General features: G+C 43.4%; 2 protein-coding genes across 4 annotated transcripts in view; one reads left to right on the top strand and one right to left on the bottom strand.

Annotated features, from left to right (window-relative positions):
• The window catches only part of LOC310758387 (uncharacterized protein), a 218,508-nt gene that overhangs the window by 16,776 nt on the left and 178,308 nt on the right, over nucleotides 1-23,424 (top strand). The gene's annotated exons all lie outside the window — the stretch shown is intronic.
• The window catches only part of FOSL2 (FOS like 2, AP-1 transcription factor subunit), a 28,563-nt gene continuing 5,677 nt past the window's right edge, over nucleotides 539-23,424 (bottom strand). For all 3 annotated transcript variants that reach the window (XM_083604614.1, XM_083604612.1, XM_083604613.1), the window contains exons 2-4: nucleotides 14,346-14,600; nucleotides 9,444-9,551; nucleotides 539-8,279 (exon numbers count right to left, since the gene is read on the bottom strand). In XM_083604614.1, the coding sequence (XP_083460740.1) occupies nucleotides 7,770-8,279; nucleotides 9,444-9,551; nucleotides 14,346-14,585 (858 nt within the window). In that variant the 5' untranslated portion in view covers nucleotides 14,586-14,600 and the 3' untranslated portion in view covers nucleotides 539-7,769. The remainder of the gene's footprint in view (nucleotides 8,280-9,443; nucleotides 9,552-14,345; nucleotides 14,601-23,424) is intronic.

Genomic DNA, 23,424 nt, shown 5'->3' with positions numbered 1-23,424 from the left:
ATTCAGCCTCTCCCCTAGTCCCCATTTATCCCCACTTCTCAAAAGCCATTCCAAGCAGAATCTCATTGGATGGAAGATGCTTTCTGACCTGCCACACCTGCTACTGCACAATTTGCTTGTGCAAAGCTTATGTAGTGGTTAAACTGTGTCCGTTACTTATGGAACATTTGTTCTGGGTTGTTGCTGTTCTTGTTTTTAGAGTGGGGATATTATTTTTTAAAAACCCTGAGATTTGTTTACACATCTTCTTGTTGACCATCTGTTCATTTCAAAGTTATCAATACATTTCCCCATCCCTTTCCTGACCGAAAAAAAAAGTTTGCTTCTTTCTTTTTTTAAAGAGCATTTTAAAGTACAGTAGAATTAAAAAGCGCTAAGTGAAAGTGGATTAAATTGCGCACAAACCTAAATTTCCCAGACTGTGCTCGAATCCCTCCCAGAAAAATATACCAACCGTCTTGGAGGTGCCAGCGTTATCAATGCTTGTTTACACAGAAGGAGAATGCAAGCTTTTAATTAAGTCATCACAAAGAGAATCTTTTAATGACTTCAAAGGATATCTTTTAATGACTTCAACCAAAGAGAGAGAAGAACTCCAGTTAGCTCTCACTATACAAAAAAGGTGTCCGCAGTGCCATGAAAGCGTAATTTACAAGTGTTTGAACTTGCAGGTTGGGGGTAGTGAACACATTCAATCATCACGAAAAGGAGCAATGACAGGCATGGAATGGTATCAAGATGGGGTGGGGGAAAGGAAGGGCGAGAGAAAGTAAAAACGGTAATATTTAAGACAAGATATATAAAACCTTCATTCGTTTCATTCTAGATTGATTTTTTTTTTTACTTTACAAAATGGTACTACTCCATTAAAACTGAAAAGCATGGCCATTATTTTCATACGTTCTTTCGTAGCAGCAAGCTTTTTCCAACCAGCTTTCATATAATTATTTTTGACATCTTTTTTTAGTGCAAATATTGTAGGCCTGTATATAGCAAGGAAAGGTGCGAGAAGATGACCGTTCAGCCAAGCTTCTCTGCCATGGGAAGATCTATGCAAAAGATCAGAGAAAAGGGATTCCAATTCAGTAATTTTAAATTCCACTCCACGAATTAAGCAAAGGAGGGGAAAAACTTACTTTTCTGTGTGGAAGAGAAATATAATGGCACACCCAAAAATTTACCGATCTCTGTGAATTTGCACAAATAAGATCACTGAGAACCGTTTCCTCTACCAGTGTTATCATCAGTATAGATACAAACATCTAACAGGAGTGCATTTAGGATCAGAGTCATGTAAACAGAGAGAGATCCAGGCCCTTTTATCTTCAGGAATCTTAAAGCATTCTTCCATTTTACGCTATTAAACTACCTTGTGAATAAAGATACACTCTTCTCTTACCAATGTTACTTTGTGGACTACACAGTAGAATCTATATATACACAGACACAACACTTTATCCGCTCACTGAGCAAATACAAACCTGTTGTCTATTTTCTACACATAATTTCATATTCCCCTCCCCCCCCCACAACAAATAGCCACAAACAAGAAAGTGGACCAACCTTTTAATTGTATGAAATGGGAAAGGGAGGAGAGTCGTTTCATAGGACAGAAAAAAAGTTTCGATTCATCTCTTGTACCTAGAAATAGTTCGTCTGGCCTCACCTATTACTATTTGCAGAGGATTGATTATGCTTCTTTAGAAAGAAGTTTTCTTTATACAAAACATTTTTTTAAAAAAAAAGATTCCCGCCCTGCTCAATTTAGTGGTTCCCATTTCTCTCATCCCGCTTGCAGAGAGGCACAAACGCATTTGCTTTCTTCTTTTCTTCTGGCTTTTGATTTTGCAAAGGTCCCAGAACACATGCGGTTTGATCTTCTTGCAGCTTTCCCTTCTGTTGACATGATTTTCTTCCCAATTGAGTAAGCAGAGTACACAAGCAGTGATGTGTCTTAAAAAGCAGGCAACTGGAGTTGTTACTTAAGTTATGTGATCATATATACGATCACCTCAACAGGATTTGTACTTAATGAGAAAAGTCCAAATTTGTTAGTTCACAAATTAGTGAGCTAACATGCCCTAGGACTAATCGAAGGGCTTCATTTCTGCAATCGTTGTGGCAGCAACTCTCCAAGTTTCAGATAGAGGCTTGGCCAGTGTCCCACTGAACTATAGCTTTTGCCCTTAAAAAACAAACGCAACAAAAATTTGCCTGTGTTTTGATGCACACCACTTGATACCTGTGGCTTACTTAAGAAAGAATTCGTGCAAATGAAAGCTATAGCAAGCTTGGAAAGTAAGATGCTTGGGCACCACCATTTTTGAGAATTACAAAAATCCTGCATGTAATTTTGGAAGATACAGCACAAAGCAGGGCAGAGTCAACTCAACAGAAAATGACACAACTGAATTGGGGGAAATACATAAACCCAAGATTGTAAGTCCAAGTCATCTACTTTATAAAAGAAAAAAACAAAACAGCATTTTTAAAAGTCAGCAAGGGAAGGGGGATAAAGTTGTTTTTAAAATACAGATTTGAGGCAGAGAAAAAGATGTAAACATTTTTTATATAAATATAAATAACAAAACAAACATGGGATCATTTGTGCCCTCTCTTAAAATATTTGACCCACTCTAATGACTGAAAATACTTCTGGGAGTGTGTGTGTGTGTGTTGAAAAAAATGTTGCAGAATTTCATTTTGGCATTAAAAAACAGGAACACACGTTTGAGGGATGTTAAATTAAATGGTGGGCAGATTTGCTGGAGCAGACACAAAAAGTGTTTGCCTGCCAATAAATAAATGTGAAAGCAATGAGTACTTTTAGGATTAAGGCCAAGCAGAATATAAAAGCAGCACATTGCTAGATTCAAATGAACTTAATAAATCGATTATTTTTTTTAAAAAAGGTGGTGGAGGAAATCTATTGACACCAACATGATGGCGCCAGGTCCTGTTCTATCACAAGTACATCGCTGACTTAAGAGCACAATCCCTTAAAAGACTGTGGTCATCCTATATCTACATCACCCAGGCTAAGACAAAACACTTTGAAATGGAACAGAGCTCCAAAGCCATAATTCTTGCTGGACTGCACTCTAAACTGAATGGAAAGGAAAAGTTCAAACATTAGAAGCTGGAATGGATAAGAAGCAGGAATTTTAAAGAGAGTTAGTGTTGGGACACAAATATATTTTCCTTTGGAACAAAGGTGCTAGGTTTTCCCCAAAGTATGGCAAATTAACGAGTAAAGACATCCGTAATAATCAAGATGCATGCAAAAAACAAGTAGGGAAATGTTTCCTAGATCAGAGCGCTATCTGTTCCAGGCTTCACCTACAAAACATCTCTAGTCTCTTTTCCACAGTAAAGCCATCACTGGGACATGGGGCTTCATAATGTCTACAGCTGGGATGTCATCCATTATGCCAAGTCATAGTTGAGATGCCATCCATCTGGATGGATGAACTTCTGTAGTGCTCCTGACTAAAATAATCCCACCAGGGTGTCATCTGCGGGCTGACATGCCAAGACTTAAACCCAGATCTGTCTCTCTATCATCCTGTAGGACCAAGAAGAAGTGGAAGCATTAATCAAGAAGAAGTGTCCAAGAGGCCCAAAAGCCACTGCTCATGCCTTGCAAGGATTAAACTGAAGTTTCATCTGGGCAGCTTTAGGAAATAAGTGCGATATAACCCCTTCAGATGTACAAATTTATAAGAGAAGATGAAAAGCAGAATCTGAAGCTAAAACTGGATTCACACAGCAAAACATGCCTGAATCAACTGTAAGACTCAGATGCACAGGAATATCTGCCACAAAATTACCCTAGTAAGTTCCTTTGTGGAGGAGAACGGTGACAAGACACGTTTCTGGCCAGCAGAAAGGGTGAAGGTAAGCCACAGCTCACCAGGGAACCTTATTCAAGTGATAAATATATATATATATAAACCCATAGGTATAAGACAAGCAACACTTAGGCTGGTTACACACCATATATTCAAAGCACCATACTTCTCCCCAAAGAAGCCAGGCAATGGTATTTTGTGCCTCAAAGAGCTACAATTTCCAATGCCCTTAACAAAATACAGTTCCCAGGAGTCTTTGGAGGAGGGGGAGGAGTCATGTGCTCTAAATGTATATGGCATGTACACGGCCACATAGTAAAGTTGCCTGAGGACAGATCTGAGGTCAACAACAGGAAGCAGATCATAGACCTCTTTTCTAATTGCTTCCAGCTATAAACCCAGATCTTTCCCAAGGCAAACTCTGAAAAATGGAACTCTTCCACAGACCTTGCCTACCACCTTTCAGACTTGCCACAAAACCAACAAGTCCTAAGTCCTGCCTCTCCTATTTTTTTACAATTTAGAAAACAAGCTGGAGCAAAAAGCCCTGCCAACCCTTGTATTTTCTTTAGTCCTCTCCAGGTTTTCTGTTAACAGGCTTTGTGCCCTTTGCCCAGAGTTATCTATCAAACTGCTGCGGCAGCAGCACCACTGAAACCAACTAGCAAATGGCAGCCTCACATATAAGCCTGCATAAGTGCCCAAGGCACCTTCATGTGCACTTGGATAGTACTGGGAATTTCAGAGAATGCTCTTTCTTTTCTGCTAATAGTTATAAGCCTGGCAGAGAAGATGCCTCCGTCGCATTCAAACCTTTTCTTTTCCAAGGATTTCTAAGACGGACATGAAGCCTGGGTCAATCTGACCCAGCGCAGTTAAATGGGCTAGCAACATGTGATTTAAAAAAAAAAATGTTCTTCGCCTGCTGAGACAAGCAGTATTTCAGAGAACACATCAGTGATTTTAGTGAAAGGTATATTGTGCTATTTTATTTTTTAAAAAATGCTACAGTCAGATGATGCAGTTTTCTGCTCTCCCTGTTATGCTTAGAATATTTTCTTTTACATGATGCTTAGAACCAGGAACGCTAGTCCCCAGAGTAGGCTCACTGTCGTTAATGGGCATGGCTAGCCCAGGTTCATTCATTTCCAAGAGGTCTACTCTGAATAGCATTTGCCCTGAATACAAGCCTGAGTCTCTTCCAGTGGCACTGTCTAAAAAGGGAAATGTCAGAAGAAAAATGCTTGGATGTTAATATCTTGAACAAAATGCCTTTCCAGTATAGTTTTGCTTTTAAATATGAAGAGTTACTACCACGACTCTCATTTACTCTGAGTTTAAGTGACTGTGCGATTGAAGTGCAGCTTAGTATTAAAGGCCGGATCCACGAAATGGATATGCGGTTTGTGCTGTCATCCAAAACCCAAAACTGTGGCTTTCCTTTCTGCAAAGAGAAGCTTGAAAATATGTAGGTAATGCCTGGTGAACTTTTAAGAGGACAGAAGGGCCCTAAGCGCAACTGCCGGTGGACAGAGGTAGGTTTTTTTTAGCGCTTTGCATAGCTCTTTTCTCCTCCCCATGGCCAGCACAGGCAATATAAATAATGCGAATTTCAAAATTATACTCAAATATGTGCATGCTTGATTCAGGTTACAGAATTTGGCTTCTTCTCATTGTAGCTGTTATTAAGTATGGCTTTGATTTATTCTGACTAGCCAGAAGATAGCCTAGGACAGTGGTTCTCAAACTTTTTGAGGGGATGGACTTGAAAATTGCTGGTGGTCTCACCAGACTACTTAATAAACTTCTTTTGTTCTACAAAGCAAAGCAATGCATAACCTTGCATTTTTTCTGAGCACCGTTCTGTGAAGTCATGTATCCTTGTTGGTCAGTGTTTTCGGTGGGCAAAATGAATGCAGCTTGTGGGCTGCCAGCAGCCTGTGAAGCACAGTTTGAGAACCTCTGGCCTTTCACAATGACATGCAAGCAGCTGACCTAACACTATGGCTGATATCCAGATGCATTAAAAAAACCAACAGCCAGTCAATGGGAGTTGAGTCACTGACTTCATTGGAAACACTCAAAAGACTTAAGCAAATTCCCCAGCTGTTAAGGCAGAGTCTCGAGGAAGGCAGCGATGCTCACCAATGGAGTTAGCATGGCTTGAAGAGATTCCCCCAGGTGAGAAAGCTGGTCTCCAAAGAGCACAGTGAAATCATGTATCCATCTGCCATCTTGCTAATAAATCCTGAGGTCAAATGAAAACAAAAATGATAGTGGAAACCTGCAAACATAAATATGCTCATGACAGGAACACCAGTTAGCTTGGGCTAAACGGGATGTTCTCTATACAAAAGAAAGCCTTAACCTAACAAGGGGAGAACCCAGCAAACTTCTCTCCAATTCAGCTCTGCAAACCCAAGCAGCTGCGCTGTTTTAAGTGCAATAGGATTTTGTCTAGGCACCACAGAAGATGCGAGAAAAAGCAAAGCCCACTGCCCATTTCAGTAGTGAGCACAGGTTTTCAAACAGCCATATCCACCTGAATGTGCAGCGACAAGAGTGCAGCAGAGGACCATACTCAGGCACAAAAACCAATTCTCCGCTAATGTCTCCAGGACCAGAAAGGGAGCCAAGGAACTACAAGGCCTGAAGTCATCAAATTGCAACACACACAAACTTTGGCTAGGAACTGATGAGCGAAGCGCAACACGCACACACAGAGAGAAAAGAATTATCCAAGGGAGCACCCAGCTTGCTTCCTGCACTTTTGCCCTCAGTAAATCCCTTTCCTGGACCAGCCACAAGAGAAGAACAGCAGCACTGCTGCACTGCAACGGTTCACAGAGCTGGGAGCCGGTGGCTTTTGTTTGAGAGCAGCCCAGCATCTGAGTCAGGCGTGCCAGTGGGGAGGAGACATCACACTCAAGGTGGCTGGCAGCCAAGGGGAAAGGCAACGTAGGGTCCAGCCACCGTATTTGACAAAACGCCAACTACAGAACAACCCATGCCAGAGACAAAGGCTTAGTGGAAACTCACTCTGGCATCTCCCCAGTTCCCTTGGCACCAATCCTGGTCCACTGATGTGGAGGCATGTGGTAGTCATAGCTTTTGCAATGCACCAAGAAATAACGTGTTTATCTGCATACTCCAGTCTCTTTGGGGAAGATTCTTTTTTTTGTCAACAGAATATCCAACACTTGTTTCTTTCCATGCTACCCCACTTCCCCCAAAACAAAGGTGCTAGGAGTGTTGTTGTGGTGTTTTGTTTTTTTAAAGAACCATTTGGACCTGTTATTTTTTTCCTCTCTCGGCTCTGCACCATCTATTCCAAAAAGCCCACCCCCTCACCCAACAACAGCAAGAATCCCATGAAGGCAGATCCTAACATCAGCAGCGGTTTAATGACAATTGCCACAAGCCTTTTTTTTTTGTTAGAGTTTTCGAAATGTCATGGTATCCAATAGAAAGTAAAAAGGTGAAGGCCCAAATGAGATCAAACTAACTGGAATGTACTACTTAGCACAGAAGAGAACCTGGTTTCGCCAGTCCATTCATCAGCAATGACAGGTGAACGGGCTAGCGATTTACTGAAGCTCACATCCGTTCGCACTAAACGTTGGATGGGGAGTTTGGCTCTCCCACCCACTTCTACACACGCACACACCATGTAGTCTAAGCACTTGGGTCCCAGTAATGCGACTTCTGCTTCCCCACCCCACTCCTATATGGCTTTACGTTTGTTCTGGTTCTTCCTGTCCCAGGAAGTTTCTATTTTCCTCCTCTTGCTTATGCCGCCCTTGTGCTTGGTGGGAAAAAAGAAAAAAGTCATTGTGCTGGTCTTTTGATCTCAAAGGCGGGGTTTCCCCCTCCAGAGTAACTGAGTGGGGTGGGGTGGGGGGCAAAAGGGAAAAGGGGTTACAGTGCCAGCAGAGTTGGGGAGTTCAAGGAATCCGAGGACTGGTCGCCGCTGCTGCTGCTCCTCCGGTGAGCTTTGGAGCAAGACTCCGAGGGGGAGAGAGGAGACTCCTGGTCCAGCACGCTGGGGTAGGTGAAGACCAAGCTGGATGCTCCGGGGGTGATGGCGGGTGTCGAGGTCACCACAATGGGAGTGTTGAGCGGCTCTTCCCCGTAAAAGCCCCCGACGATGCTGATAGGTTTAATGACTGATCTCTGCCCTTTCTCGAGGTCAGAGGATGAGGAGGGGATCTCTTCTTCGACGGGCTCCTGCTTCACCACTACAGCATTGCTCACTCCAGTCCGGACGGTCTGGAGGCTGTGAGATGGCGGGGTTCGGCGTTCCTCAGGGCTGATCTTGCACATGGGGCTGTGAGCCATCAGCATGAACCTCAGCTTCTCCTTCTCTTTCTCGAGTTCGGCGATCTCCTTCTGCAACACAGACTTCTCTTCCTCCAGCTCCTCGGTTTCCTACAGATCCAGGGGAAACAAGGTGATCAGCGGCAGCAACAATAGCGGCTTGTGCAGAGCCCAAACTAAAAAATACAACAAGGTGAGCACAGGTAGATAGATGGGGCTTAATATAAATATTTGTAAGTTACTGGTTTGAGGAATGCTGACTAGCCACTGAAGGACAGGATATACATTTGGAAACAAAAATAAGTTTGGGCAACTCAGAATGTGGCACAAAAAACCTCTGCTGACTAATGCATTCTTTCTCCCTTTCTTTTTAAGAAACAGGTGTTTTCAATATTCAGGTATCTTAACCCGCACATTTTTTGGGGGAAGGGGGAGTCACTGCAGCAAAGTGGTATGTTCAATCAAAATATAGAAGGCTCAGTATCCCTAAATATTGCATCTTAGTAATTCATTGCTGTGGATCTCTACCAGGAACAGTGAATGAATGTCTTCCACACTGATGCACACACTGCTTGGATAGGTACCATATCAGTTAGAGAACAAGGTAGGAGCTAGCTGCCTCTCACACTTCCCTCAACATGTGGGTGCAGCTACATCCTGAATCCGCTGCAAACTGGAGCCACTGCAGCATTTGTGATCCCAGCAGCTCTGCATGTGAAGAATGCTGAAGACAGCTCTCGTCTCCTGGCTGTCTAAAAGCTGACAGGGCCAGAACAGAGGACAGTAGAGAACAGTAGAAGAATTTGATGCTCAGAGGAACATGGTACCACTTCAATGCTTGCTGCGTCATCATGTGTAAACCCAGCAGGAAAGAACTGGGAGACCTGCCACATAGATCAAGGATCACCAACCTTTTTGGGTCCATTTGCAAACTGGAGAAATGGTTGTGGGCACCACACACACACATCTACACCCCACAAGCTATTTTAATGGCTACAATAGAATACTTCTTTCAAGCCTAAATTCATCGGGGAGAGAAGGGGAGAAAGACCCTGGAGGCACACCTCTGAGAGCACATGTGTGCCACAAGTGTTATGTTGGTGATGCCTGCACTACATCAACTTGTGTCAGGCCACTCCAAATTCCTCGAGAAGATAAGCCCACTGAAGAAGAAGGTCAGTATATTAGGCAAATTTTATTAAACAGATCCATTCTGGATGGCCAAAAGTGAGCATTCTCAAAAAAGGAGGAGACTTCTAAGGAGGGAATACATACTGCCTGAAGTTTCTCAGTCAGCTCTCGGCGTCTGTTACGGCATTTAGCAGCTGCTAGTTTGTTCCTCTCTCTCCTGATCCTTCTCTTCTCTTCTTCCTCAGGCGACAACTGTGGTCAAACAAGCAAAGAGAAAAAAACACAACACCATCAGATCACAGGTGGCAAAAGAAGAAAACTCATTTCCAAACGATCAACCACAATGAGAAAGGAGCCACGTCTGGTGTACTCCACAGCATGTTCTTTGAACTCTCTGGGCATAGTCATATATCACATGTTTTAGTTATAAGAGATGGAGTGGGAAACATGTGCCCCCCCCTCTCCACCCCAAAATATGAGGTTGGATTCCACAACTTCCATTAGCCCCACTCAGCGGGTCAGAGGGAATCCAACAACATCTGTACATCACCAAGTTCACCACTGATGTTGCTGCAACATCATCTGAAGGGTGTTAGGTTTACTATCCCAGGCCCTGGAGACAAACCTATGTACCCTGTGGTAGACAGAGAAGAAAAAGCAACAGCTTCTGTACAGCACAGTGGTACCTCGGGGTTACATACGCTTCACATTACAGATGCTTCAGGTTACAGACTCCACTAACCCAGAAATAGTACCTCAGGTTAAGAACTTTGCTTCAGGATGAGAATAGAAATTGTGCTCTGGCAGCACGGTGGCAGCAGGAGGCCCCATTAGCTAAAGTGGTGCTTCAGGTTAAGAACAGTTTCAGGTTAAGAACAGACCTCCAGAACGAATTAAGTACTTAACCCGAGATACCACTGTATTACAAAAAAAAAAAATTCTCTAGAAAGAACCACTTGTGTCATAGTGCCAGCCTCGGGCAGGGAGAGCCAAGGCTCCGACATGGCAGATGGATCAGCCAGTCTGGGCTGCGCTCGCCATGCCACAGCCACCCCGGTTCCAGACACTGACTCAGGAAGCTGGCAGCCCTGAACCTCTGAACCCCAAGGCAGGAGGAGCACTAGTCACAAAAGCAAACCCCTTAACAACTTCAAGGGAACGTCAGCCACAGAGGAAGAGCGAGCAAGGTGGTGGTGATTGAGGAGGAGCAAAGGGTGAAGAAACTTAAGAGGAAGATTGGGCAAGACGACAGTGAATCAGCAATCAAGGCCAAACTCACGGCCGATTCTCTCCCAAAGTTGTTTCACAACGAGGGTGGTTTGTGAGGTAAAAGCATAGGAAGATGTTGCAAGCTTCTGTTTCTTGAAACAAACTATATGCCTCTTCCCTCTTGAAAAACAGTTGTTAACTTGAAGGTCAGGCGCCAAGGTCCTCAAGGGCAGGACAAATTGGAGAAGCCCGTATCAAATCAAAAAATAGGCTGCTTTGTTTGGTATCAAGAAGTACTTTCCACTCGCATCGCTTGGGATTTTCCATCATTAACACATTACGCTTTCCAAATCAGCCCAGCCCTTGAGAGAAGATGAAAGTCAAAAAGGAATCAAAGATGGCCTCTGAGTGCATATACGGCTGTGAGGCAGCAGCTCATGTGGAGGCCAAAGCAATTACAATTCATAATGCTTTACTGTTCCTTTGATATGGCTTATGTATTTATTTAAACTATTGCTCGAGTGTAACAAAAGCTCCAAGTGGTTTACAAGAAACATTAAAATTATCAACGAAAAAAGTTAAAAACAAGTAATGAAGAGCATTTATATAAAGCATTAGAATCAGCAGTAAACTAAGGGAGATTAAAACACATAAACATCTATGTGTCTGGATAGGCTGGCCTAAACAAAAAGCGTTTTAAGCAGGTGCCAAGAAGAATACAGTGAAGGTACCTGCCTGATGTCAATAGGCAGGGAGTTCTAAAGCTTAGGTACCACCACACAAAAAGAATGATCTCTTACAAGTGTGGAATGAGGACTGTGTGGCACCAATACCAGTTTTGCAGATCAAAGCAGTCAAGTGGGCACATGGAGTAAGGTGAACCCACAATACTTTTTTTAATTTTTACTCTAATGGGTGCTTAATGCGTTTCAGTAGGTTGCACCAAGTTATTAAGTTGTAAGCCATCTTAATATCTTCTGGTTTAAAGGAAATACAACAGGTAGGGAACATTTATTGTTCTCTTGGATAGCTGTTGTGCTTAGAGTATTGGATTAGAACCTAAGAGATGGGGAATTCAAATCCCCACTCGGCCTTGAAGCTCACTGGGTGACATTGGGGCGGCAATCACAATCTCTCGGCCTAGCCTACCTCGCAAGTTTGTTGTGAGGATAAAACATGGGGGAGGAAAACTATGAACACCATCTTGAGCTCCTTGGGAGGGAAGGCGGGGTATAAATGCAATGAATAGGTAAGTAAACTTTATAATAAAACTATCACAACACCACTACAGCTTCCCACCTCTGGGGAAGAGACAAAACTCCTAACTACAAAGCTGCTCTTATGGCAAAGCAAGGGCCTGATCCTACCTATCCATTCTATAAAAGTGAACATAGGATTAGAAGCAAAAATCTTGACTCCAGTGCAATAAAAGACTCAACTAGCATCTTTGCTACAGAGCTAGGAAGCCTCCTATCCAAAGCTGCAATGTTAGCTGGCCAATGTTTTTTCCTTGTCCCTGTACCGTTTTGTCCACAAAGGATCTGACAAGTGGTGAGGGGGACACTCCGCAATAGATAGCGCCCTAAAGCCTCATTAACCACCCTTGAGTTGCAAACACTGGTGTTTGGGGGCAATGAACTGAGTTCAACTGGTATGGGGATTTTTATGGGGGCGGGGTTCACTGCTAAAGATCAACACCTGGAAAGTTAAAGCAAATATATAGGATCAGGGTGATCTTTCTTTGCCTATATATGACCAGTGATCTCAGACAAGCCCCTCAGATTGTATGCATCAAACAGTTTGGCAAAGGACGCTTCAAGTAGGACTACTCCAGAATAAAATGTTTTGATGATTGGGGATAAATGCAAACAAAACTGAGACCCATTAACTGACCTAACCTGTTGCATTTTATCAATATGATGGTAGCCCTGGAGACTCTGTAAGCTCAGACACCAGAGGCACCAACCCAAAGAAGACTCTACTCCATGAAAACATATGCTGTAGACTTGTGAGGGTTGTACCCAATGCTGCCATTCCCCTTGCACAACAGCCTTCCCCTTGTGCAACAGAACTTCCCCTTCTCTCTAGTCCCCCAGGCACCTTCAAAAATCTGTTCCAGAGATTTGAGGGACCCTCCAGAGCAGCTTGGGGGCAAGGGGATACAGCCCTTAGTTTTTAAGATTCCACAAGACTCTTTTGTTGCTTTTGCTGCAAAAGGCCAACAGTGCTACTCCCCTGGAAAGGGCCGCAACACTGATGGAGTAATCCCCCAAAATCAGGCAAAGCAGCCACAAATCCCACTCAGGCGCCTACAAAACCCAGAGCAGGCTACCAAACTCCAATAACAAGGTCTCATTTGCTTACATCTGCCGTCACTGAATCCTGGGCTCACACAAATACCTTTTTCATGCAAATGCAGCCAAACAAACAGGGAGTCAAAAAGAGCTTAGCTGACAAGATCCTTGTCTGAGATTACTACAAAGGCACTCATGATGTTGATGGTGGAGGATTTAGCATTCAACTGGTAGCAGCAGCTAATCTCACCTAACCCTGAAGCTGTTTTCCACAGAAAAAAGACTCTTATTATCATCTCTTGATAGGCGTGTGCTTTAAAGAAGAAACTGATCTCAAAACAGAAGGGTTCTGGATGAAACTGGAGAGAGCAGAAAGGGGCATAAGTGGAGAGAAGCAGCCTTGTCTCCTCTTCTTTGATTCATTTAAAAACAAGCATTGTTTTAAATATGTATTATGGAATTCGCTTTGCCCCAAGATCTGGTGACAGGCAGCAGCTCAGACAGCTTTAAAGTGGGGATTAGACAAATTCAAGGAGAATAAGTCTATCAGTGTACACTAGTCATGATGGCTATGTGCTACCTCCAGAATCACTCTGATCACCATGATTCACTGTAAGAGAGAGGCCCATTGCCCTAATATCCTGTTTATGGGCTCCCCAGAGACACATGGTTGGCCAGTGTGGGGATGAGGATGTCAGACTAGGTAGGTATTTGGTCCAACGACAACTTCTTATGCTCTTAGAATGGAATAAGTTTATGCCTGAACAAACTAGGGTGTAACCTCATGTTGGGTTACCATGTCCCCAGTTCTTCAGTTCAGTCATATACCCCCAGGACCAGCAAAATAGAAAGGTGTTTTAAAACTAGCTCTGCTCCAGTAACTTTCCCTATTAAAGTATGCCAAACACAAGAACTTGGCTTTAGGTTTTCAAATATACGTTCTGGTCAGGAAACCTTATTATTAACACAACAATACTGCCCATCTTCCCAACGACATTTTGTGCTCTGATAAACTGTGTGTACAGGTCAAGGCTGGAATCAAAAATGAAGTATCAAATACGACACACAGAAAACAATGGAGACTATCCAATATTAACTATCAGAATCTACTCATTCCAGAAGGACAGACACTGGGGGAAATGCCACCAAAACCTTCATAGAAATGGAAGCCTAAGGAAAAGACATCAAGTCACCCCAATGATTTAACTTGGAAGTCCGACTGGTGGCAAGTTTTTACAGGTCCTCAATACATCCCAGCCTTGTCCCAATAGCCCTTCATTGGAAATGACAGGGGATAAAGCAAGCATGTGCTCTAATGGTAACAACAGCTGCTTGCCATGGTTTTTTGGAACTCCCTAAATAGAAGTATCTGCCCAATGCAGCACTCTCCAAGTTACCCATGGACACAAAGAGAAAGATGGGGTCACCAAAAACCCTTGGAACATGAAGTTATTTGCCTTGGAAGCTCTGCATTCAGCTCCGAGAACTTCCAAGCACACGCAACCAGCGGATTGCACAAAGTCATTTCAACCAGTGTACCTACCTGCTCATCTCTCCTCCTCCTGCCCACCGTGGTCCCAATGGTTTTAATGACACCCGGTCTCTGAAGAGCTGTGTGTCCAGTAACCGAGGACAGATTTGGCAGGCCATGGCTGTAGGGATGCGAGCGAGAGTAGGCACTTGGCATGGAGGTGATGACAGTGGGCTGCACCATCCACTGCAAGTCTTGGCTGGTGGTGATGGCGTTCAGGGTAGGTATAAAAGCGTTGCTCGATCCTGGCATATCTACCCGGAATTTCTAGAAGACAGGGAAAGAAAATCGGTAGAACCAGAATTAGTGGAACGTTAAGCAAGGTGGCAGGCGTGGCACACCAGCACAGAAGCAGGAGATGTTCTTTTGCCAAGCAAGACTTTGAGAACACCTAGCTCAGCAGCACTGACTGTTCTTGGGACACCTGGTGGGAGTCTCCTCCAGATGTTGTGGGATTCCAACTCCCAGGAGCCCCAGTGAGTGCAGCCAATGGCCAGGGATGTTGAGAACTGCAATGCAACAACATCTGGAGGGCAAGGTGTCTATTCTGACGGGCAGTAGCTTGCTCTGCAGGTGCTCAAGCCAAGGTCTCTCTCAGTTCTGCTATGCAAGTTATTTTTAACTGAAGACGCTGGAAGATTAAACCCAGCAGCTTAATATATGCTGCATGTGCCCTGCCTGTGGGCTGTACTAAAACTCTAGAGAAGGAGTGGAGAACCTATAGCCCTCCAGACGTTGCTGTATCCCAACTCCCATCAGCTCCACTCAGCATGACCACTAAGTTGAGAGAAATCGCAAGTGTAAAAACATTTGGAGGGTCACGGGTTCCCCACCCTTGTCCCAAACTCGTTACATTTACTGCCAGTTCATACAATTCCACCCCACCTGAACAGTCCAGAGTTGTGGCAAAACAACGCTATTTCACTCTACGTAGAAAGCTGCTATATTCAAAAGTCAGAGCATTGGTCCATCTAGTTCATGGGTTGGCAAACTAAGGCCTGCGGGCTGGATCAGGCCCAATCGCCCTCTAAATCTGGCCAGGGGACGGTCCGGGAATCGCCGCGTGGATTGCCATGCGTTCTTTTCCTCTCCCTCCCTCTCCCTCCCACGACGGTGGCACCTCCTCCCTCTCTCCTCCTGGCTTCTCCTCGCCCTGCCTAGAGGAGGAAAGGGGCTAGGCTTTGTTGGTGCCAGCCCCTCTCCAGAGCCCTTTCACGCGCCACTCATCGGCCCTCATTCATTCCCCCCAGAAACAAAAATATAGTCCAGCCCCCACAAGGTCTGGGGGACAGTGGACTGGCCCCCTGCTGAAAAAGTTTGAGGACCCCTGATCTAGTTCCACATTGTCCACTCTGACTCCCCAGGGTTTGAGGCAGAGGACACCCCCAGTTCTAACCTGGAGATGCAAAGGATTGAACCTAGAACCTTCGGCATGCAAGGCCAACAAGCTGGATCATCACTTGCAGTGCAATTTGCATAGCACAGAAGACTAGACACAGAAAGTTATTCACACTTTTGACCCCCATTTTACAAGTTGAAAAATTGAAAGGTTATTCCAAGAGCTGAGATACAAGACATGCGTTTGTTTGGTTCCTTCATTCCACTAGGGATTATGAGTTTTAAAAATTACATCAACCACCTGACAATTTGTAGGAAATACATTTCAACCTGAAAATGAGATGGCACAGAGCATCAGGCAGTCAAAGTGTCTTGGGGACATGGCATACATATCCATTTTGAGTCATTTACCAAACTAATCCACTAACAGTGTAATCATGTACATGTCTACTTGGAAGCGTCACACAGAGTTCAGTGGGACTTATACCCAGATTAAGTGTTTCTTTTCTCACCAGTGTAGCCCTTTGCAACATTTCTAACGTCACTTGGAGCTTTTCTTTCAGGTCCAGCAACTCATAAATTGAATAAATAATACTAATTTGTTTCTGGCTTTTAACATGGAGGAATATTCAAAAATCTTAATCCCCACCCTACACAGTTGCGTTCCACCGCAGCCTACCACCACATTCAATAAAATGTGAAGAAAGTAAAGGAGGGGAAAATAATCAGGAAATAAACCCACACAGGTTGGGCAAGACAAATGGGCAAGATTCTTGTTTGGGCATCTTCCATTCACTCCCTCACAAATTCTCAGCAGGCAGCCTGGCTACAGCCCAATCAATTTTCTTCCATTCCCAGGATGCAATGCAGCAAAGCAAAATGAGGAGTTGGCTCAGGGTGCTGCAGAACTACGCTAGCCTCGGAAGAGACACTGGCCTGAGATAAGGACTATCCCGCCCTGACCCATCACAAGAAACCTAGGGCCACAGCTGCTTGGAAGGCAATGAGACAGCCAACCATGAAATAGTCCCTTTTTTGCATGCGAAGAGTAGATACACAAATTCCCTCGTGTGCCTAGCAAAGTCAGCAGTAACAGCATATACTGTACTGTAGTCAGCAGCATGCCTACCACTTTAAATACCTTTCACAAAGAACTTAAGAGAGACACACCGCTTTCAGTATGACATTACTTTGCTGTTTATCAGATTTTTATCTGATTGCTGCTGCCTATTATTTATTTGTTGTGGTCTGAATGGTTAATTGTTGGGTTTTTTTCACTTCTATGTTGCAAGCTGCCTTCTGAACCTGTTGGTGAGGCGTGGCAAATAAATAAATCTCTTTTAAAATACAAAGGTGGAGACTGTTTTCTGGTGCTTGTTTCACCAACATGACCATGGGTTTTGAGCTGAGAAACAGCTGTGCCTTCTGCTGGTACAACACACCCATTCTGGGATCACATGGAAGGAGTGTTTCTTTTTAAAATAATAAAAAAAGAGAGTAGAATATAAAGATGCCTCCAGCTGCAGCAGATTTACGTGCCTATATTTTAATAATACCTTATAAAATATGTTTTGGGATTCAGATCAGAAAAATTCCCTGCAGCTCTTTGCTCTGTCTAGACAAAACAAAACAGAAGCCTTTAAAAAGGCACTAGGTAATGATCTCCTGCAAAATAAAATATATAAAAAAGAAGCCTTGTACACCTTGTTTCCAGACTGAGGTAAATCCATCTGGATAGTTTACTGGCACCAAAACTCTGGAGGAATGGAAGCAACAAAACAAAACAGTGGGCAGGCCCTGGAGGGGAAAATCTAAGAGAAGGAATGTTTTTGTCTAACAAGGGAGCCATTCAAGAAACATACAAAATGTTGGATTAGTTTTACAGGCCTATCATGTCCCGACCACTTGGGATTTTAGATCCATTAACTAAGAACCATTTGAAGTCCTTGAAAATCATCCACACTTTGGGCAGTGTAAGAACATCAAGGAGAGAAACCACCACCACAAAAACTAATTATGAGGACTTGCCTTGCAGGATCAGACCCAAGGTCCATCAGGACCACAGCTCTCACCTGCCCATTAAAGGCAGCAAGATATCCCTGGGAAAATAGTTCACAAGCAAGGCACAAGGGGGAACAATCCGCATGCTGTTTTGTTCCCCACCACATTCAGCAAAAGCACAGAGCCACTGAACATGGAAGTTGTGTTTCTGATTATTGCAAAGAATATATACTCAAAGACTGACCCTCTCTGAGAAAAAGATGGCGAGCACACTGAAGTAAAATGAATGTTTTTGTACTCAGATTTCTGTACTTCCAACAGTATATGCATGCTATGTTGAGAGACAACAACAATAGAAATTATTGATATGTGGAACCTATGTGGTTGATGGGAAGCCCAGGGAACTCAAATTTATTGGCCACAGCAAAGCAGTGTCCATGAGAAAAGTAGCACTTTGTTCTCAGCTTTTGTGTCAGACTCATCCTTCCTGAAAATAAATTGGGAGGGAAACCTGTTAATGATATTTTACAAATTGCTCGTTATCTTCCAGTTGAACCTCTTTAACAGGTAAATGCCGACAGCCTGTTCAGTGCCATACCATGATGTCTTTGCCAAAGAGACTTATCCTGCCAGATTTTGGGGAGGATGCAAGTTTCTCACTATTGTGACTGAGGTGAAGAATCGTAGAGTTGGAAGGGACCCAAGGGCCATCTAGTCCAACCCCCTGCAATGCAGGAAACTCGGCTAAAGCATCCATGACAGATGGCCATCCAACCTCTGCTTAAAAACCTCAAAGGAAGGAGAGTCCACCACCTCCTGAGGGACACCATTCCACTGTCACACAGTTCTTCCTGCCAGAAAGTTTTTCCATATGTTTAGTTGGATCTCCTTCCAAGCTGTGTAGCTACCCCTCGCATGAATGCTTTAAGATGAGTAACGGGTTGAACGATCCACACTGGAGCAATGTTCCCTCTCTGGCAATATCCTTCCTATTATCTAAGTGACTAATTAGAGGAGGAGTCCATATTTGACAGGTCATAATAAATTACAATGACCTCCAAGTCACCTAGATCAGAAGCCAGAAACAAACCTCTCCCAAACAACTAGAAGTTGGAAGTGGCGGAGGCTGGTTTACTACGGGAAATGGGGCATTGCCCCACCAACCTCAATTTGCCCTCAAGCCAAACCCTACCTGTCTGATTTCTTACTTACAACCACTCCAGGGCGTGGGCCCTGGCTGCCAGCTTTCTGGGCCTTCTCCTCAGTCTCATTGTCGTCTTTGTAGAACCCAACAGGGTGGAAAAGGATGACAATACTAAAATGGAGTTGGCTCTGTCAGTTATGGGCTCTGACTCCACTCACTGTTGGCCTCCCCGCTTTCTAACCCACCAGTCCCAATGGGTACCATGCACCACTGGATTGAAGGCCAGCTCAACAGAAAGGCAGCAGTACAACTGGCAGTGATTGCTTACGGGTCTACTAGGCATATACCAGCCGCTTACAATCATAGCTCTACTAGTAAGAGTAGACTTCCCCAACCATGACTGCATTATGGAAGGGAATGGCAGACTTAGGCTTGTTGGACCAGCTTTGTTTCTTACTAGAACGCCAAGATCTATTAACCGGAGCGATGTGCAAAAAGATGTTTCATTATAATTAAAGAAGAGGGTGCCTCTGAGCACATTCTGAGCCTAGGTATGTTTTCAATACCAGAACAGTTGAGTTACAAAATCACGTCTTGTCTTCATTTCAGCAGCCTATTTAGTGAGAGATAAGCATATTTGTTGCTGCTACAGGTTAAACAATTAAGTGTCACAACCCCATGCGGATCTTCTGCAAATCACTCAAGAGATCTAGAAGTAGATCCTGAGCTACCTTCTACCCACTCCTCCGTGGCGGGACCTTTTTCAAGCCTGCTTATTGTACGACAGTCTGCTTCATCTACTTTTACCTTTAACGTAAATGACATTTTACCTACAAGGCTGTAGGAGGAAGAGAGCTTATACCTGTGCATTTATCTGTTTTACGGCACATAAATCCTTCACATACAATCACGGTGATTAAAAAAAAAAATGTATGCAATCTTTATGACAGTATTCTTGGATGTTCCTGTTTTCTCCTGTACCTCTGTAGGAAAAATGCCATATGTAAAGCTGCCTCGATGCATGGATAACACGTTAAATTAACACCTTATGCATTAAACTTGATCAAACCTCGAGCAGCCAATCTCCAAAATATTTTTCACTCAGAGGAGTACAAACAATCTAAAGTGGTCTGATCCAAGACTGCAGAAATGAAGGTCACCAAGGAGCCATAGTACCCAAGGCAAATAATGTCTACAAGAATGCAATGTGTGGAAATAAGGGCTATCTACGTGGAGTGATAAACTCTTATGGTTCCTCGTTTCACAAATTTTGTTATTAATTGCCGCAGCATTTTCGGCACACAGAATGCTTCATCATGCTCTTATTTACCATCACGACAACACTGTGAGGTTAGTTATCTGAAGGCCAGCCTATTAACCACAGGATGAATCAGAGCCTTCAAAATCAAATCACCCTCCTCATTGCATCACAACCGCCTCTCTTTTAGAAAGCTTTATTTATTTACTAAAAAGATCATTCTGTCACCAACAGAAATAGAAAGAACCCACATAATAGATCTCATGTTACCCATCGTTTTCCAAATCAAAACAGAAATAACTAATTTGTAGCAAAATATTATAATGGTATCAAATCTACAGCCTGTGGCCCTCCACATGGTTCTTGGGCTCCAATTCCCATCAGCCCCAGGCAACATGGCCAATTGTAAGGAATGATGGGAGTTTTAGTCAATCAACATCTGAAGCACAACAGGTTCTTCGCTCTTGCTCTACAAGGAACTGTCACAGTGGCTAGAAAAAGTTGGAATCAGAGAGTTGGAAGGGACCCTGAGGATCAGGCCCCCGCAATGCTGGAATATGCAGCTGTCTCATACGGGAATCGAACCTGCAGCCTTGGCACTATCAGCACCACATTCTAACCAACTGAGCTACCCCCAGCAAGAAAACGTAACATAGCCCAACCCCTTCCGATTCCCCTTGCCTTAATCTTGCAAGACAAGATAAGTGATCTCATCAATCCCAGTATGACATCCCACCCCTCACCCTGATTAATTCACATGTTTATTTTGTAATGGAAGAAGAGGATAGTTCCCATCAGGGGAAAAGTGAGGTATAAATAAATACTTCTTATTATTCATTATTATTGGGTTGGAAAATGACATTTCCACTTGCTCTTAATTGCAGGGAAGGTGTAGAAATCTTCCAGATGCTGAACAGCGTATCACTAGCAGAAACCATGCAGAAATCTATTCTGACATTATTATTTGTCTTTCTTTCTTTCTTGATTGTTATGGAGAGTTCAATCTGGAACAGGGCAAAGCAAGGGAAGCAGGAATGTCTTGGGAGCAGATGCCAAGCAACCTTCCTTCACTAAGGAGTTCTCTCAAACAATAGCAGACTTGGAGGGTGTAACTTCCAGGCAAGCTTGAATTCAAAGACCCCTCATATGTTGTTGTTGATGATGATGATTAAATTTAAAGCTAAAATTAAGCAGCACATAAGGTTGTTGGCCCTGCAGCTGAAGGAAAGTAGGCAGTGTGTGTGGTTGTGAGGACGGACACATAAAGGGAACTGAAGAGCAACAGCTCTTTCCTGCACCACCTATAGCCACAGCTAACAGAATATGGGTGGGGAAACACAATGGAGCACATGAATAAAAACCAAAAGAAGCTGATGAATGGCCTGATCAAATATTTTAGGCTTGACAACCATGAAAGGAGACCGGGACAAAGAGTGAAATGTGTTCTAAGTGCACATACAAACCATAAGCACACAGCCAGTTGAACTGATCAAGCAATTGACCGGTGTCATCTTCATCTTAGAAGCGAGGCAAGAGATGCAGTGAATTCTGAAGAGCAGTAAATACAACAACATGCAGCTTTACAGAGAGAGCTAAACACTGAAGGAGAGCTTGGCATATTAAGCTTGGGAAGTGGCGGACTGAGAATATGAACACACGTTCATCGGCAGTCTCGTTAAAGCGATCATTTGGGCCGGAAAGTACAGACAAGCCTTAAAAAGAAAACTCACTCTATCCGTTTTCCCAAACAAGATTCCCCACATTTACTGTAAGTGAGCAAATGATTTCTTTCCATTGTGTATCATCTCTGGAAACCTGTCTACGTGGAACAGCCTACAGAGGGCACCCAAGAGGCGTCTTTGGCTTCGACCTGCACACGGAGAGTCGTTTCTCGTAAGTAAATAAATAAATAAATAAATAAATAAGGTCTTTGATGTGTGTGGAATGTCACCGACTGGCACCACTGGCAAAGTTTTATATAGGACAGTTTACAGCACACATAACCAAAAACAAAGAAGGTCCACAACTAGCTGATGTGAAAAAAACCTTACGCCTCACTTTGCCAGTAGGTTTCACACACATTACAGAAGTGGTAAGAAAGGCATTCTGGGGGGGAAGAGAGGCAAGGCCAGCCAATGTAAACATGTTACGAAATATCGTATGTTTGTGTAACTGATGAGATTGTGCAACGCCTCTCAGAGAAGCTGTAGGTTTAGCCTAGGAAGGCACATCAGACATCTTCGAAAAGACCTAAGAAAATACCGATTGAGAGAAAAGAGGGAGGGGCACCCACAGGGAAATGGAGAGAGCGCAACGACCCTTGATTTTACAGATTTCAGTTTCAAAAGGAAATATTTCTCATTCTTCAAGTTCCAGCATCATTTCAGGCTAGACGCTGTACCAAAAGAGCTATCCCAAAAATGTAGCCAAATTGCATGGACCCTGTAAGAACTTGCATTCTGAAGGTCAAAAACCATTCCACAATAAATACCATTCAGGCAGCAAAGGAATGTCTGAATACCAAAGGAAAGCAACAATATCACTCCCTAGCTTGCTTGAAGATGGAGCCAACACGAAAATGCATTCCATCTCCTTCCCGAACAGACGCTATTAAAAACATTGAATGGAAATGGCTACATTAGAAGGCTACTGTGAATGTATTAGGAGATGGTTCCAGCACTTCGACAGCAGCATAGCACTGAATTAATTGCAGTTTGGCACAGCTCATGAAATGGCATTTAATTTGAGACAAGGAAAAGGAAATTCAAGCTAGAACAAAAGCTGGAGAGAGAAAAGAAGGGTGGGGCTGTTGTTGTTGTTGTTTTACTTCCAAACAGTAAATGATTATGTCTCTATAAAGTAGAATTACCTGACAGTTTCCACTGGTTTTACATGGCAGCTGTAAACTAATGGCAGTCACAATTTCTGGACAACACAGCACGATTTACCGGGTACATGGCATAACATTTTATTATTCACTGCAAATACAATCCTTTTAATTGTGGCGTGCTCAAAACTAACCAATAGTTAAGTTGTGCTCAGTCAAGGACAGTCTTCTAACCCATGTATAGCAGTTTCACCATTTTGAGTGTGTTTCTAACATGGTAGTTTCAAATCCAATGGAAGTGTAGTTATTTCAGCAAACTGGCAAACTTACCACAGTCATAAAGGCCACTTTTATAGTTGAGACTGTAGAAAACATACAGCTGTACTTACAATGAAACAACTAATTGGCCTTTGCTAATACAGCAGTATTATACAACCTGATTTCCAGAAATCCATCCAATTTGTGTGTAAAGTATTATTTGAATGAAAACTCTACTGGACTCAAGTTATCCATCAAGCTACTG

The sequence above is a fragment of the Podarcis filfolensis genome (genome assembly GCF_964270895.1).
Source record: "Podarcis filfolensis genome assembly, chromosome: 3".
Lineage (NCBI taxonomy): Eukaryota > Metazoa > Chordata > Lepidosauria > Squamata > Lacertidae > Podarcis > Podarcis filfolensis.
Note: the sequence above shows the minus strand (reverse complement) of the source record. Positions and strands in the feature narration are given on the sequence as shown.